The sequence below is a fragment of the Nyctibius grandis genome, chromosome 3, assembly GCF_013368605.1.
Source record: "Nyctibius grandis isolate bNycGra1 chromosome 3, bNycGra1.pri, whole genome shotgun sequence".
In the NCBI taxonomy this organism is placed as follows: domain Eukaryota; kingdom Metazoa; phylum Chordata; class Aves; order Nyctibiiformes; family Nyctibiidae; genus Nyctibius; species Nyctibius grandis.
The window spans coordinates 28,367,514-28,383,807 of NC_090660.1; the positions used below are offsets into that span (position 1 = coordinate 28,367,514).

Here is a 16,294-nt window from a genome sequence, read left to right on the forward strand (position 1 = left end):
ATCTGGATAGCAGCTTTGCAGAAAAGGACATCAGGGTGCTGGTGGACAGCAAGTTGAATGTGAGCCAGCAATGTGCCCTTGCAGGAAAAAAGGCTAGTGGCATCCTGGGCTGCATTAGAAGGAATGCTGCCAGCAGGTTGAGGGAGGTGATCCTACCCTGATCCTACCCCTTTGTTCAGCACTGGTAAGGCCACACCTGGAGTGCTGTGTCCAGGTCTGGGCTCCCCAGTACAAGAAAGGCATGGACATACTGGAGAGAGTCCAATGAAGGGCCACAAAGATGAATAAAACTCTTCTATGAGGAAAGGCTGAGAAAGCTGGGACTGTTCAGCATGGAGAGGAGAAGGCTTAGGGAGATCTCAATATGTATAAATACTTGGAGGGAGGGTACAAAGAAGACAGAGCTGGGCTCTTTTCAGTAGTGCCCAGTGACAGACTCAGAGGCAATGAGCACAAATGGAAACACAGGAGATTCCCTTTGAACATCAGTAAACACTTTTTACTGTGAGAGTGACCAAACGCTGTCGCAGGTTACCCAGAGAAGTTGTGGAGTCTCTCTCCTTGGAAATATTCGTAAGCCATCTGGATGTGGTCTTGGGCAACCGTCTCTAGATGACTCTGCTTAAGCAGGGGGGTAGAACCAGTTGACCTACAGAGGTCCTTGCCAGCGTCAACCCTTCTGTGATTTTATTCACTGTGAGTAACAATTCTTAGTAATGAAGGGCTTGCCACCTTTAAGCATGATTAATACTTATGAATGGAAAGATGAGACAGCAGCACTATTTTCTCCTTTCCTTTGTGTGGGGAAGAGCTGACAATATGTTGTGGCTTTCAGATTGCTTGATGGAACAAATGTATGCCTTTTCACAGTGAATATACTTTTTTTTATTGTGGTAATTATTCATTTTAGTAGTAATTTTTTTCACTAGTGCAATGATTCAATCAACTTAGAGTGTTTTTCTTTTACAAAAAAGATTATTTGCAATTTTTAACTGCAATATTTATTTACCCTCATTCTCTGGTGCTACTTTTGCTTCTAGCACCTAAGTTAATTTCAGTTTGTCATCATTCAAGTTTCAGATGTAGAGAAAGAAGACTCAGTTTTTGCTGGTTTCGTCTTTGAGAATTAAGCAGATGAACTTACTGTTCCTTGTAGGCAGGATATAGGCAGAACTCTCATGTGCATCTAATATGTGATATTACGTATAATAAACCTGGTTCTATGTGGTTAAAGAGACTTCTGATTGCCTTCACTTACCTTCACATTGAACATTTGTCAGTCATTTAAACTGCTAAGGTTTTGTTACTTGCTTTTTGTTCTAGGTGGAAAATCAGAGCAAGTTAATTTAGATATTCCCAAAATCTATGAGCCAATTTACTCCTTTCATCAGCTACGGAACCGTTTAAATATGTTTGTACAAACATACAATGAGAATGTCCGTGGTACTGGAATGGACATGGTTTTCTTTGAGGATGCTATGATTCATTTAGTCAAGGTACAGTCTTACTGGATTGCCATTTGTTGTTGTTGTTCACTTGCCCTCGGCACGTATGAGTGGAGGTATGCATGAATCAAGGTTAATTACTTCTAAAATTTAAGTGATTAATTTATTGCTAGCAAATGTTTTGTCTGTCACTCTGTGACTAGGTATTAAAACTCAACTTTTCTGAAAATTCACCAGATGGAACTATTCTTTTATATCTGTCTTTTTATGTCTGGTGGGATCATGGTATCTTCTAACTCTATTTCAACCTTTCTTCTTGTTAATTCTTCTGAGAACTCTTCCTCTCTTTGGAACGAGTCAAATGAAATTCAGGTTAGGACATAATTGGTTGCTTGTGAAGGAGTAAGCACAGCAGAGTAGGAATAAATGTAGTCCAGACTTCCTTTGTAGATCCACAGTGTGCTCACTTCTTTTAAAATTCCTTTGAATATGAATTGGAGCTGACCATAATTTCTAGCACAGCACAGCTTGATAGGATTGTCCGCACAGAACAGACTTCATACAAAGGAGAAGCTTTTTTTTTAAAACTAAAAAAGCTATTGTTTCTCAGTTGCACAGTGAGGCTATCTGTATTTCTTATAAATTATTAAGAACTGAATATTAGATTGTACCATCCTAACAAATAATGTAATAAATATAAAAACAATTTAAATTTAATTATAGTTGACAAACACATTGCAGCTGCAGTTTTCAAAATTTTGGAGTGGATTCTTGTCATTTCACAAAATTAGTCGCTTTCTTTTAAGGTCTTCCCTGCAAAATGGATGATGTTTTTCTATGGATTTCTTTAGGAAAATTGTTAAATCATCATCACACTCACTAACAAGTTTCTGGTTTATTCATAGTAAAAAAAAAATCTATATAAATTCAGGAGCTAGCCAAAAAATATTTTTTTGTTTTTTTTTCCCAAGAGCCACATGACTTCAGGAATCTCTTCTTTGGGTAGCTATATGGTGAATACCACAAACATTATCTTAATTCTCACTTAGATAAAATGAATATATAGTGCTTCTCTGATCCCGTATTCCTGAAGGCAGCATTTACAGCTGTGCAAGTCTGAGCTTCATGCATTAGCTAGACTTGGGATGGCTTCTAAGAGAAAGTTAGGTAAGCCTAATCTGGCCTGATGTAGTATGACTTGAATGAGTTAAAGCTAAGGAACATCTTGAACAGAGAAGAAAGCTTCCAATTTACAGCTTGTGTGACTTTGCCTGGAAAAGATCTAGTAGCCGTAATTGAAGTGATCAGCAATATTCCAAGGGTGGTGTGCAAATCTATTTCTCTTTCTCTACTTAAAGACTAGATATGCTTAGAGTAAGCCTTCATACTTGATATTATCTTTGATTATAAAACTTTAACGTATGAAAAATAACAAGTACATTGCACTTAATATGTAAAATATATTGGTTTAAAACTGCAGGAAATTGACATGACTATTTTTATTAACTTGAAAAAAAGTATATTAGAGGAATAGCAAGTAAATAGGTATCCCAGGCTGCTTATTGGCATGGTGGAATTCTAGGGGTATCAGAGGGATGTTCAAGATAATAAAGAGAACAGGAGCCAATACTCTGCATCATTGCTTGTGCAGAGGAGACCAGCTGCTAACCAGGTGGTTGGTATTACCTTGCCTTTGAGAGGCAAGTGCCTCCCTGCTGTTCTGGAAATTAATGTAGGCTCTTCTGTGTACTATGAGTATCTGTCCATGTGCAACTGATGGGGTGTGGAGCAAGTTTGTCTCCTGTACTTAAAGGCATATTTTCTCAGCATCAGGTAACATCTTCTACCTGTTTCCAGATTTCTTGGCATTGTTTTTTGTCTGTGGACAGTGGGATGGGTGCTGCATGCAGTTCACAGATAGTGCTGATAGATAGTGCTGATAATTTTTTTGGTCTGAATTGCAAAGGGTCTGTTTGTTTACATTGCACTATCCTGAACTGAAAGGAAATGTGGAGTAGTAGGTAACTACTGCCTTTTGCTTTAAAAGATAAATAATGAAATGGGAAAGAAAGGGAGATCTACCTGGGAGATATTCCACTGTGACCAAATATTCATACTGATATTGTGCATTTTTATAATTGAGTAAACCGGAAGCTTGAGAAATTTTATTATAAAGGCAGTGTTATTACCTACTGCAGAGAATACGTGAGACTCTTTCTCCTGAATTTAACATGCCTGGGACAACTTGTCTTTCTGGTCACAATGAAGGCGCGTGGAGAGATGGGTCTTACTAAAGTTGTCCAGAGGGTATGGTATTGGGGAAATTATTATTTCCTTCCCAATTTTAATAATCCGTCATGTTATGGTAGCACATCACTAACAAATCACAGTTGAGATTTACTTGTGCTTTGTAGAAGTGCAAGATGCAATTCTACTGATAATTGAAAGTTCACAATAATGGAATCAAGTGATTGCTATGCTATTGGAAGGTTTACAGAAAATATTGCAAAGTGCAAATGTCCATAAAATATATTAATAGTAATATAGAATCCTTAATTAAACCTTAAAATTTCAGTTTGTTCTGCATTTCTAATATAACTTTATTACTGCAGTAGCATAGGATTTCTGAGTGTGTTACTTTTACGCGTTGTAGCAATAAGTGACTCTGATCTTACACAGATTTCTCGGGTGATTCGCACTCCTTGTGGAAATGCTCTTTTAGTTGGAGTTGGTGGCTCAGGAAAGCAGAGCTTGACAAGACTGGCATCTTTCATAGCTGGCTATGATACCTTCCAGATAATGTTAACAAGGTGAGCATTAATTAAAATGTAAGTAAATTAGTACTTCGTGTTTGAACTTTTCCTATAAATAAAACAGGCTCCCAGTCTCTGCAGTGAGAGAAAGAGCAAGCTTAACACAGGCTGATCACTGTTGCCTAGAGTGGAAAGACATGAAAATCCTTTGAGACCTACTAAATTTGCTTGATTTTCTACAATAAGTCTGAGCTTTTACCATCTTTGGAGTAGTAAGCAGTTTTGTGTGGTTCACAGAATGAGAAGGAATATTCCCAGTGTCAAGGTATCTTTACTCTCTATCTTTACACAGTACACTAAACAGTATTGAGAGTACTTGTAGGTGGTATCTATCCGTAATGCCTTTATTTTATCTTGTAATATTTGAAATAACACCTGTGTAAGGAGGTGGAATCCTCATCCCTGCACATTAATTTGGTAGATCTTATGTATATGTCAGTATTTTGACAGTCTTTTCCAACAATATCTTGCCTTATTTCATATTGTTCAACCCAATGTGGTTTCTTTTGGAATAACTCAAAAAAGATATAAAAAAAAATATAAATCCTTCTCTGAATATTTTAGAATATGAGTGCCTCCCAAAGTGTCTGTAGGACAAGTCAATGATCAGGAAATATTTTCGGCACTCAAATAAGGTGTCGTAGAGAAGCTAAATTATTTTAATTCTTTTGCAGCTGTGTTGGCTGCAGAAGAAATTGTAGACTCACATGTGGTAATGCCTCTTGGTGAGGATTTCATTAGAGGATCTATCTGAAATAGGAATGACTTCAGGAGAGATTACAGTACAGTTGACAAAACAAGCAGTAACAAATTGCTGGATATTATTCACAAAGAATTATGAAGCCACTAGAGGGTGAAATATTGAATTAAGAAAGTGGTGTGCAACTTCCCACTTAAAGTTGCCTTGGCACCTGAGGATCATAAGATTCTGATAAAACATAATCCTGCTTTACAAACCCTTAGAGTTCTCCAAATGGGCCAACAAGCAAGTATAGAAGTGTGATCTGATTGATAAAATTAAACTCCATGCTTTTCTAACCTTACGTGTTTACCTAAATCACATCTAATAATTTGTGCCAAAATAACTCTGGGAAAAATTTTGAATCCTTCTTGGATAGAATTGTTTGCCCTTTGTTAATCCAAAATTTCCTTTTCAGTGAGTTCTTAAAGATAATAATTGTTGGATTTTAAATGGTTTCATTTAGTTCTCCAAGGTAGATGATAGTGATATTTCTAACTCAATGTATAACTTAAAGTATTCTTTTCAGGTCACTATATTTGTCTAATTTTGAGTAATTAACTGAATAAGTCTTCCAATCATTATTTTCCCCTGAAGCTGAAACAAAAAAACGTAGAATATTTGTGTCTTCTCTGTGTCCATTTCTAATTTTAGTGGTGTCTTTGCAGTGCCTTATTTATAAACACATGTATGGAACCTTATCTTGGTGATTATGATATCTCTGCTGAAACACAAAAATTTTTCTTAATCATCAAGAAAAAAGTCATAAAACCAATGTATTTATTTCCTGAGCTCCTCCCTAGTAGCGAGGAATTATTGTACAATTTCTGATTTTTCAGGTTGTACATGAGATCATTATGGTTACATAAGAAACTCTTAGTAAAGTTGCATGCAACTGTTTCTCTGTTTTAATTCCTCATGGGCATCCTAGAAACCTCAACTTTTATCACACTCCTTTATCTAGCCAGAGAGATCATTCCAGTGTAACATTGTGTATTGGGTTTGTGTGGCAAGGTTTTGTAGTGGGGGGCTACAGGGGTGGCTTCTGTGAGAAGCTGCTAGGAGCTTCCCCCATGTCCGATAGAACCAATGCCAGCCGGCCAAGCCAATCAGAGATGGTGGTAGCACCTCTGGGATAACATATTTAAGAAGGGGAAAAAGTTACTGCGCAATGGTGATTGCAGCTGGAGAGAGGAGTGAGAATATGTGAGAGAAACAACTCTGCAGACACCAAGGTCAACCCATCACACCTTGTCTAAAAATTTTAATATTTTTCTATCTCTTAGTTTGCTGCTGCTCTCTTTCCTTTTTGTAAAACTGTGAGTGCCACCATTGGTGATGACTTTCACCAGAAGGGCCAACTAGTTTTAGTTTTTTAATTAGTAAAAAAAAATTTGAAGTATCTTATTGCACCCAGCACGTGACAAAATCCTGTGAGACAATACCTGTCTGTCTTTTCACTTTTTCTAGCAAAATAGAAATAAATAGCATGATAAGCCTTCAGGTCTGGGTTTTTTTTTGTTGTTGTTGTTTTTGGCTTTTTTGGTGGGTTTGGGATGGGGAGTTGTGGTGTTGTTTTTTTTTTTTATTTTTATTTTTTTTATTGATGTGGGAGGTGAAAAAGAAAGCAGGAAAGAGAAGAATGGATTAGGTATTTAATGTGAGACTTTGAAATAAACGATGTCTTTCCTCCTAAACTAAATAAATATTCCTGGACTTTGGCACTTTTTGCCTTAAATTCTAGGAGATTGTTTCTTACTTAAGTTTGCTTGTTCTTTTTCTTTTAACTGGAAGCCCTTTTTAAAAAGAATGAATATTAGTACAGCTGTCTTTTTTTGTAGATTGTACAACACTTCAAACTTGATGGAAGATCTGAAACTCTTATACAGAACAGCAGGACTGCAAGGGAAAGGCATCTGTTTTCTTTTTACAGACAATGAGATCAAAGATGAGTCTTTCTTGGAATACCTGAACAATGTTTTATCATCGGGAGAGGTAAGATGCCTTCTCATGATCGTTTTTCTGCATTTTTAATTTTATAGTTCTGAAGTAAAATAACTGAATTTATTTGAATATTCTTTTATATATCAAGGGGCACACTTTCACAAGCTAAAACTCAAGTGCTTTTTATCATTACAGTATTATAAAAAATGGAAACAATCTATTCTACTAGGTTAGAGTGACACAAAACTATTGTAAAATTAAGAATGAGCATCATCATTCCATACAGAGAAATTATCTAAAATTAATTTTAGACAACAAATTAAATTTGTTGACAAGCTGTCAGGGACATGAGAAGCTTAAAAAAAATTGAGACTTGGGGAACATCACTGAAGTTGAATGAAGTTGTCTGTTAAATTAAATATCTCACTAGGGTACAATTAGTTTTTGTATGGTAAATTTATGTCCAGAATGGATGGGATGGCATTTGTTTCTTTGTTTGTTTATTTATTTATTTATTTCCTTCGTGGTGTGTTTCAGAGTGCTTTCTACTAGTTATTAGAATATTAAAAGAAGAAAGCAAAACCATTGTATATGGATTCTTTGTTTTTCATATGGGAGAGTGGGTTTTAATTTTACAGCAAGTTAGATTTCAGTGTGTTTAATGGAATCACTTCAGTAAAAGTTCTGATTTAAAGGAGTGGGATGGGTCCTAATAACTTCAGTGTCTGAAATGTATGTCCCTTCCTGAAATGCTATGTGTTAAATGAACCTTATGCTATATACTCTATTTTTAATCATCTTATAAAGCGTGAAAAAAATCTTCCTTTTTCTCAAAGGTGTCAAACTTATTTGCACGTGATGAAGTAGATGAGATCATTACTGACCTCATTCCCACCTTCAAAAAGGAACATCCACGTAGACCTCCAACTAATGAGATTCTGTATGACTACTTCATGACCAGAGTCCATCAGAACCTTCACGTGGTTCTTTGCTTTTCACCAGTAGGTGAAAAATTCCGAAACAGGGCCCTGAAGTTCCCTGCTCTCATTTCTGGATGCACTATAGATTGGTTCAGCCGATGGCCTAAGGATGCTCTAGTGGCCGGTAGGTGTAGGTTTTATCTTTGCAGATATTTAATTCTGTGATCGGTGGTCATGAAGTTGTTTTAATTGCTTTGAATATTCCAGCACATTGGCAGAAGAAACTTACTTGGTTCTAAAATTTGATATAGATGTTTTCTTCTTTAAATCTTGTTGTATTAAACTGTTGAAATATTTCTAACAGAGGAAAGGTTTTGAACACAGTTTGAAGAAAAATTCCCCTTGAAGATGGCTTAAAGGCATTAGTAAAGAAGGCAAAATACTACTGAAGAAGGTGGTTATTAGTGACTGTGCCTGTGATCAGGCATATAGAGAAAGGCTGTGATTACCCAGTCTCTGGTAGCTAGCAGTTAGACAGATGCAGAGAGAAAAAGCAGTTGCACACTTTGGAGGTGAAAGAATACCACATGCTTGGCTATACTTTTTACTGAGAAGTGTGGAATAATGTTAAGAATCTGATGGTGGAGAACAAAGACAACACGTGTTTCAGAAGCTGTGTGAAAGCTGACATAATATCTTGTTTACGCAATGTGAAAGCATCTCCCATGTCACAGCTGTCAATAAGTTGGTTGATAACTAGTATTTACATTTTAAATTAAATTTATAGAAGACATCAAGATGAATCTTAGATTACCAATAACATTGTATAAAGACTTTACTTCCAGAGGTGTTCTCTGCTTTGCAACTATTGCCTGGTGAATCAAATACCATCCTTTAATAGACGAAATATTAGATTGTGAAATGTTAAAAATAAAATGCTGTTTATAGTTCAGCCACATACAAAGCCAAATATATATGAGTAAGTGGTGCACAGATCAATGGCTTTTAGCAGATGAATATTCAAATTAGATGAAATATTTCTCTTTGTCGTGGTACATAGCCTTTATATTGCCTTGTTTATAAGCAAAGAGTTTTTCCTGAATATTTACTTACATTTATGTTTTTCCTTCTTTCCTAAGTATCTGAACATTTCCTGTCCTCATTTGATATGGACTGCACTGCTGATACAAAGAGGGAAATTGTGCAGTGTATGGGCTCATTCCAGGATGGAGTGGCAGAGAAGTGTTCTGATTACTTTCAAAGATACAGACGTTCTACACATGTGACTCCCAAATCCTACCTGTCCTTCATTCAGGGATATAAAACCACATACAAAGAAAAGCATGCTGAAGTGCAGACATTAGCAAACAGGTAAACTGCTCAGTTTACTACTGTCTTTCTGTGGTTTTGTTCTCCAGATAGGTATATTTTGATATGCTTCGTTTCAATGCATGGCTTGTCTCTTTGCACAGCAAAAGGATTTGGGTTTTTTTTTTTTTTTGAGTTTCCTAAAATTGTGTAAAGGTGTAATTTGATCAAATATTGTAACTGATATACGAAAAAGCAAGGTGGTGGGGAAAAAAAGTGAATATAAATTATTCCCATGTATTTTTAACGAGTAAAAGAAAACGTCTACATGCAATTTCATAATATATTCACAGTAGCATTTAATTTACCAGAGAGCAACTTCTGTTTTCTTGATAAACAGTTGTATCCTTCTGATATGAACATGTAAGAAATACCCTTGACGTTTTTGGTTTTGTGATGATAGAGCCTAATTTAGGCTACTGAGCTTTTTACATGTAGATTATTAAAGTGCTTTTGATACATTCATTCTCCTTTTCAGATACTTCATTAAACTAATGAAGTCTATTTGCAGATTTATCTTCATGTCAGAAATACTCAAATAGAATATAAAATTAGTATTTAGTGTATCAATTGGTATCACCCTTAAGAAAAACTGTCTTCTCAGTTTTGAAAGAGCTGGAAGCTTTTAAGAAAGACCCAAACTAGTTTATTTCACTTTGAAATATTCTTTGGCTTCAAAGCTGAATTGAGTTAGAAATCTGTAGTTACATTATGGGTGACGACTTGTAAAACAAAGAGGTCTGGTCCTGTTTTCTACCTTCTGATGCCTCAAATGTACTAGATTAGTTCATGCATGTCAATTTGTTTCGCTTAACCTTAGTTGCATAGTCTGAATTGCTTTTGCAGGTGTTACTCTTAATCTGTTCTCCTGTATTTGTTTAGCTGTCAAAGTACTGCTTAGCCTTTGCAGTAGCAGCCTCTGTAGAGGCCACTTAAACTTGTCTGAAAAGTCGCAAGTGAGGACTTAGATTTTGATAGCACTGTTGAAGAAGCATTTTAATGATGAATGAGAAAATATCTCAATGCTATTTTGCTGTTTGTCTCTTTTGATTGGTCTTAATTTCAATATTTTGATTTTATTAGCCTTTTCAGTGTCCTCTTCAAACAAGAAATAGTGATTTGAGATATTTCTCAGGATTCTAGTGATCAGAAAATGCTTTCTGCAGTACAAAACTCAGTCCTTTGAGTATCAGTTTGGAGCGCAACAGGGACAGTGACGTATGCGGAACCAACATATAGGATTTTTATGCAATGATAAAGGCATACTGTTTGACTTAAAAGTGCATAAAATTTCAAGCCACTGGCTATCTTTATGTAATTCTTTATTGTTCACTTTCTTGATTCTGAAGACATCAGACACTTGTGTCTGGACTGGAGCATCTCTCTTCTGAGGAGAGGCTGAGGGAGCTGGGTCTGTTTAACATGGAGAAGAGAAGACTGAGAGGAGACCTTATCAATACTTACAAATACCTTAAGGGCAGGTGTCAAGAGGATGGGGCCATATTCTTCTCAGTGGTGCCCAGTGACAGGACAAGGGCCAACGGGCACAAACTGAAACATGGGAAGTTCCATCTGAATATGAGGATAAACTTTGCTTTGAGGGTGAGAGAGCACTGGAACAGGCTTCCCAGGGAGGTTGTGGAGTCTCCTTCTCTGGAGATATTCAAAACCCACCTGGATGTGACCCTGTGCAATGTGCTCTGGGGGAATCCGCTTTGGCGGGGGGTTGGACTAGATGATCTCCAGAGGTCCCTTCCAACTCTAACCATTCTGTGATTATGTGAAAATCCCTGTACAAGTTTTATTTTCGGTGTAAAACTTCTTTTGCTAGTGTTAATTCTGATTGATGTAGTTAATTTTATTGATAGAATAATTAGGAAAGTGGAGTGTAAATTACATAGGGAATTACATGCTTCTTATTTTGCTTTTTAAATCCAGAATGAATACTGGACTGGAAAAATTGAAAGAGGCCTCTGAGTCAGTGGCTGCTTTAAGCAGAGAGCTGGAGCTAAAAGAAAAGGAACTTCAAATTGCCAATGAAAAAGCTGACATGGTATGTACAGCCTTCAAAGTGTATTGCTGTTTGATTTTTTTTCCTCTTTTTATTTCTTCTATTTTGTAAAGATTAATCAAGTAAAAAGAAGTTAAGTGTTGGGAAAAAAGGGATCTTGGAAACTTATAACAGTGATGAAAGTCATGTATGAGTTTTCTGGTTCTGGAATTCAACAGAAAAAAATTTACAACAAAAACTAATACATTCTTCCAGCCAGGTGTTTTCTTTAATATATGACATGTGGTTTTTCTCACATTCTAGGTATTGAAAGAAGTTACTGTAAAAGCGCAGGCTGCTGAAGAGGTGAAGGGTGAAGTTCAGAAAGTGAAAGATAAAGCTCAAACTATTGTAGACAGTATCTCGGTTGACAAAGCCATTGCTGAAGAGAAGTTGGAAGCCGCTAAGCCTGCTTTGGAAGAGGCAGAAGCAGCCTTACAGGTTAGTACTTGGACCATGTGTAACATCATTTTACTGGTGAGAAGATGGGCTTCTTTGAAAACAAATATAAGATTGTAGATGCATTGCATAACTCATCAGTTGACAGAGAATGTATGCAAATAAATATACATATTTTGAGGGTTTTTAGGTTCAGATTTGTTTTTCTTTTTCCACCTGAGTACCAAACCAAAAATAGGCAGTTTTTCAGAAAAGGGCAAGTTTTAACTTTCATTTGAAACTACTGTTGATATATCATGTGCTGCAGGTTGATATTAGACCTGTAACTGAATGTTGATGCTGTTATAAAACAGCTTGTGTGCAATGAGTGAAGTGCCTTTCATGTAAAAACAGTCGAAATTCCATCCAAATATAAACCTTCTATTTTATTTTAAGTTTCCACCAATGAATTGCATTTTTAACAAGTTTGCTGATCCACTCTTTTCTGCCTTCTTCAAAGAAACATTTTTTTCTTATGAGTTGTGGCATTACCCAGATTTCTAGCGTTCACCATGGGACTTCACGTCTTTCAACATACTCTTTTTGTAAAGCTTTTTTGATAGAGTGATAACACTCTGCTCATATCTTTACATGATGCATCATTAGTGATGGAAAAAGATTAATTTTTGTTGATCTTGTGTAGCATTTTTTTTTACTGTCTGTTCAGCTGACTGTATAAGAGAATGTCCCACAAGGCATTTCTGTTGTGAGCAGCACTACTGTGAGCTGAAGTAAACCTATTACTGGAGGCTAGCAGGGAGCTGGCATCTCAAGAAATAGAAAAGAATGAAGGAAAACCCTGAAGGTTAGATAAACCTCGAAGGTTGTTATGTAGCTTTACTGGAAGGTTTTCCTTTCCACTTGAGAGGCTGCCATCAGTTGTGATGGTTAAAGACTATTGTGATTTTCCTTCAAATCAGTGTCTTCAAAATCTTGTAGAAATAAGTTTTAGTGGATATTCTGAATGTATGACTTCACTTTGAGGGAGAGGTGCTTAACAATCTCTGACTGCCATGATTCTTGAAGGGCAGAGTAGAAATGTCTAAATAAGGCTGGTGACATGACAGCTGATGAGAGTGGAATAAGAGAGCAGGTCTGGATCATAAGATCCTGATACTTAGCTACAAGAGAAAGGTAAAAAAAATAAATCCCAGAGGTGGGCAAGCATTCTGACAAGTGCATAAATGGACAGTGTCTGAGGTACAAAAAGAGCACCAGTGTCCTGTGTCTGACCTGCGTCTTATTACAGCTTACTTTCTGGTTTTGGCTAAAGTTACCAAACCAAAACAATACTGCTCTTCTTGAAAATTTGGATTCTAATAAACAAAAATCTGATTTTAAGGAAAAGCTACACTAGCATTATTGTGAGACTTCAAAATGGGGAAAGGAAGTTGAGCTTAATCTTGAAATACTTGCATTTGCTATAATAAATTGCTTTACCTGTGCCTAAAGGGGAAAGGAAAACTATCATAAAAGCAAGCCTATCAGCATGCATATCTGTATTCTCAGCATGCATTCATTCATTCAGAAACTCCTTTAAGGAAGAAAATGCTCCATACGAGTCTGTATAGGGCTGCATCTTTCAAGAAATGTGTCTCACAATCATTATGGATTTGCAGACTTCCTGGTAGGGATTCCTATAATGGAATTCTGCTTGAAGTGTAGACGAATATCTGTTAAAAGATTTGATAAATATAAAGGTCACTTCCCAGATAAAAATATCTGTGGTTTGGTTATTTCACTCAATTTTTTACATATTTTAGGACTGCTAAATGCTATGTTAAGAGACAGAGAGGTACGGAACAGCTTGTAAGCACTTTTAAATATACATTGAGATTAATTTTTTAAAGTTTGAGTAAGAATTGTAAGTAATAAAATTTAGTTGCACATTAAATGCACAACTAGAAGTAAATAAATAGATTGAAATTAAGTGTAGCTCTTTTGCCACAATTTGAATGGTAGCAAAAAAAAAAAGATGGGCTGAATTTCCTAAAGGTCTCACTGGTTAAAGTTTCCACACAGATATCTGGAAAAACTCCGCTGAATTATCAGGTGCACACTGAACCAAATGAGCAGCAAAATACTGAAGGGAAACAAAAGGCAGGCAGAAGGAAGGTGATCAGGATAATCTGCAATAATTTACAATCCCTTTCTTGAAGTATCAATACAAGTAATTAAAATCTTCCTTTATGTATTCCCAGTGAGGCACATGCTAGGCTAGAAGCAAGGTGTCATAATTCCTGCAAGAACTTGTTGCTTACTATGTGTCACTGTTGGGTACTTAGACTGATTAAACTGCCTGTGAATAAGCAAAGCTTCTAACCCAAGCTCTCTCTGTTACAGGAGTGGGCTTGCCCATCAGCAGTTACCATTTTTCAGTGTTTTTTTAATCTGTATGTGGTGCAGTATGCGCTACTGCTCAAATCAGTGCTTCTCTAAGCAGACATCTTTAGTAGACTTTTCTGGTAGTCCTTTTTGATTCATGATGTACAGTAGAGTTATGAGTTATAGTATTAGATTTACACCCTGTGATTATTAGGCCTTACTCAATAGGGCCTAGGCTTTCATACATTATTATAAATTATTTGTTTTTCTCGCAGGCCTGCTTCTACAATACAAACATTCACAGTAAGATGAATCAGAAGGTGCAAATCTATTCATGTATCAGGCCTTCTCACTGGTTTCCTTAATTGACCTTTATTTGCCAAATATCAACAGCACGTATTTTCCTTTCTAAACTCAGTTTCTGGTCAATAGGTTTTCATTTTTTAAAAAAAAGGGTAAAATTTCAAGATGTTTCTGTTTTGCTTTTACTTTTTTTGGTCAAAAATGTGCATGGTACTTTGAAGCTTTTAGGTGCTGCTGTGAAGGTGGCTGAGCTGAAGTTTCCTGGTAGTTGCTAGGAGGCAGTAGTGAAAATCTGGTTGGAGGGTCCTTCTAGCTCTATGCTTTTTAGAGGTAAAATTATTTTCAATCAAAAATAATATGAATAATTTTTTTCTTCTCCAGTGGATTAATACTGTAGGTGAGCTTGTGCTCTATGTCTTATTAAATAAACAATAACAGTCATTGCTTTACCCTTTGTTTAAAATTCATAGACAATAAAACCTGCAGATATTGCCACTGTCCGCACACTGGGTCGACCTCCTCACCTCATTATGCGTATCATGGACTGTGTGTTACTACTCTTCCAGCGAAAAGTGAACAATGTGAAAATTGATCAGGAAAAATGCTGTACCATCCCATCATGGCAAGAATCTTTGAAACTGATGACAGCAGGGAACTTCTTACAGAACCTACAGGTGCTTGTGCAACTTTCTTTCTGATATGTTTTTAGTTTAAGAAAATAGGCCACAGTATATTCTTTAGTGTTCATAGCAGAACAAATGTGCAAGGGGAATCAGACACACAACAGATCTGAAATGTTAAGGGCTTAAAAATTGTGTCATAGTGAAATAAACTTGAATCCTTCTGGCAAAGTCAGGACATAAATCAATTATAGTTTCTCCTAAGTAAGGCAATGAAATTACTTTCAGTGACAAATGATTCAAAGCTTTAAGCATTTGGTTTGAATAGCCATTACTTATCTGTTTCATTAAAGCTGATAGAAAACATCTTTTTTCTGGTATCTAACTTTTTGTTAATTTTCGTCATTGCAACTTGTCCAGTGACTTGCAAAAGAATAGGTGATTATTAGGATGTACAAAACCAGAATTTTTTGAAATTTGGGATTTTCAGCACCATAGCATGTGTCTAGGAAAATGGGAAGAGTAACTGGTGAATAAATCCCTGTTCATAATTTAAACTAATAATATTATGATTAATCTACTCAGAATAAATTGTACCTTGTTGTGCCCCACTGAATGTTATTATCTCTGATTTCTACATTTTGAGGAGTTTACTTAATCTGTCTCTAGTCCAGTGGGAAATCACAGAGGGCAGGCTTGACCAACTTTGCTTGGTTGGTAGTGCCACAGATGCCATTTATGTAGTATTCACATTGCATCTACTCGTAAGGACTTTTAATTTACTGAAGGGCTTCAACATTTCATTGCTTGTGCATGAATAAACCTATTTGTGCTTCAGGGAACAGCTATTTTTTCAAGTTCATCAGTGATGAACTTTCATTATACCTTGTCAATAAATCTTTAAAGAAAACCAAACTTATATAGAATACCTGTCCCTCGGAATAAATTTGAGGGATAAAATTGAGAGCTTTTGGGGATGAAAAATGTAAGAGATGTTTTTTTTGAGAAAAGAGAAGGTAAAAATAAATTCTTGAAGTTGAAATACTGTCTACTAATGAGATAAGGTAATTTAAGGAGAAGATAGCTGGCTTGCCCTTTGAGAGGACTGTCTTGTATAATGTATGTTTATGAACCAGAGCTAAGCTTTTCCTTTTCTCTTTGAAGATCATTAAGTTACTTATTCAGTATTAATGAAAATGGAATTTCAAGCAGGATATCAGTGATATTTTGAATCAACAGTTAGCTGTGTAATGGTAATGCATAGTGTAAGATAGTGAAGATCATAAATGAAGGCAAACTTTTTTCCATTTTGTAAGAATATAGAATAGA

At 36.0% G+C, this 16,294-nt stretch overlaps 1 protein-coding gene across 1 annotated transcript in view; it reads left to right on the forward strand.

Moving 5' to 3' along the window:
* Nucleotides 1-16,294, forward strand: part of DNAH5 (dynein axonemal heavy chain 5) — a 136,622-nt gene that overhangs the window by 81,535 nt on the left and 38,793 nt on the right. Inside the window, 8 exon segments of the mRNA XM_068396901.1 lie at nucleotides 1,324-1,496; nucleotides 4,125-4,255; nucleotides 6,839-6,992; nucleotides 7,778-8,045; nucleotides 9,001-9,232; nucleotides 11,168-11,282; nucleotides 11,544-11,720; nucleotides 14,816-15,019. Of these exon segments, the coding sequence (XP_068253002.1) occupies nucleotides 1,324-1,496; nucleotides 4,125-4,255; nucleotides 6,839-6,992; nucleotides 7,778-8,045; nucleotides 9,001-9,232; nucleotides 11,168-11,282; nucleotides 11,544-11,720; nucleotides 14,816-15,019 (1,454 nt within the window).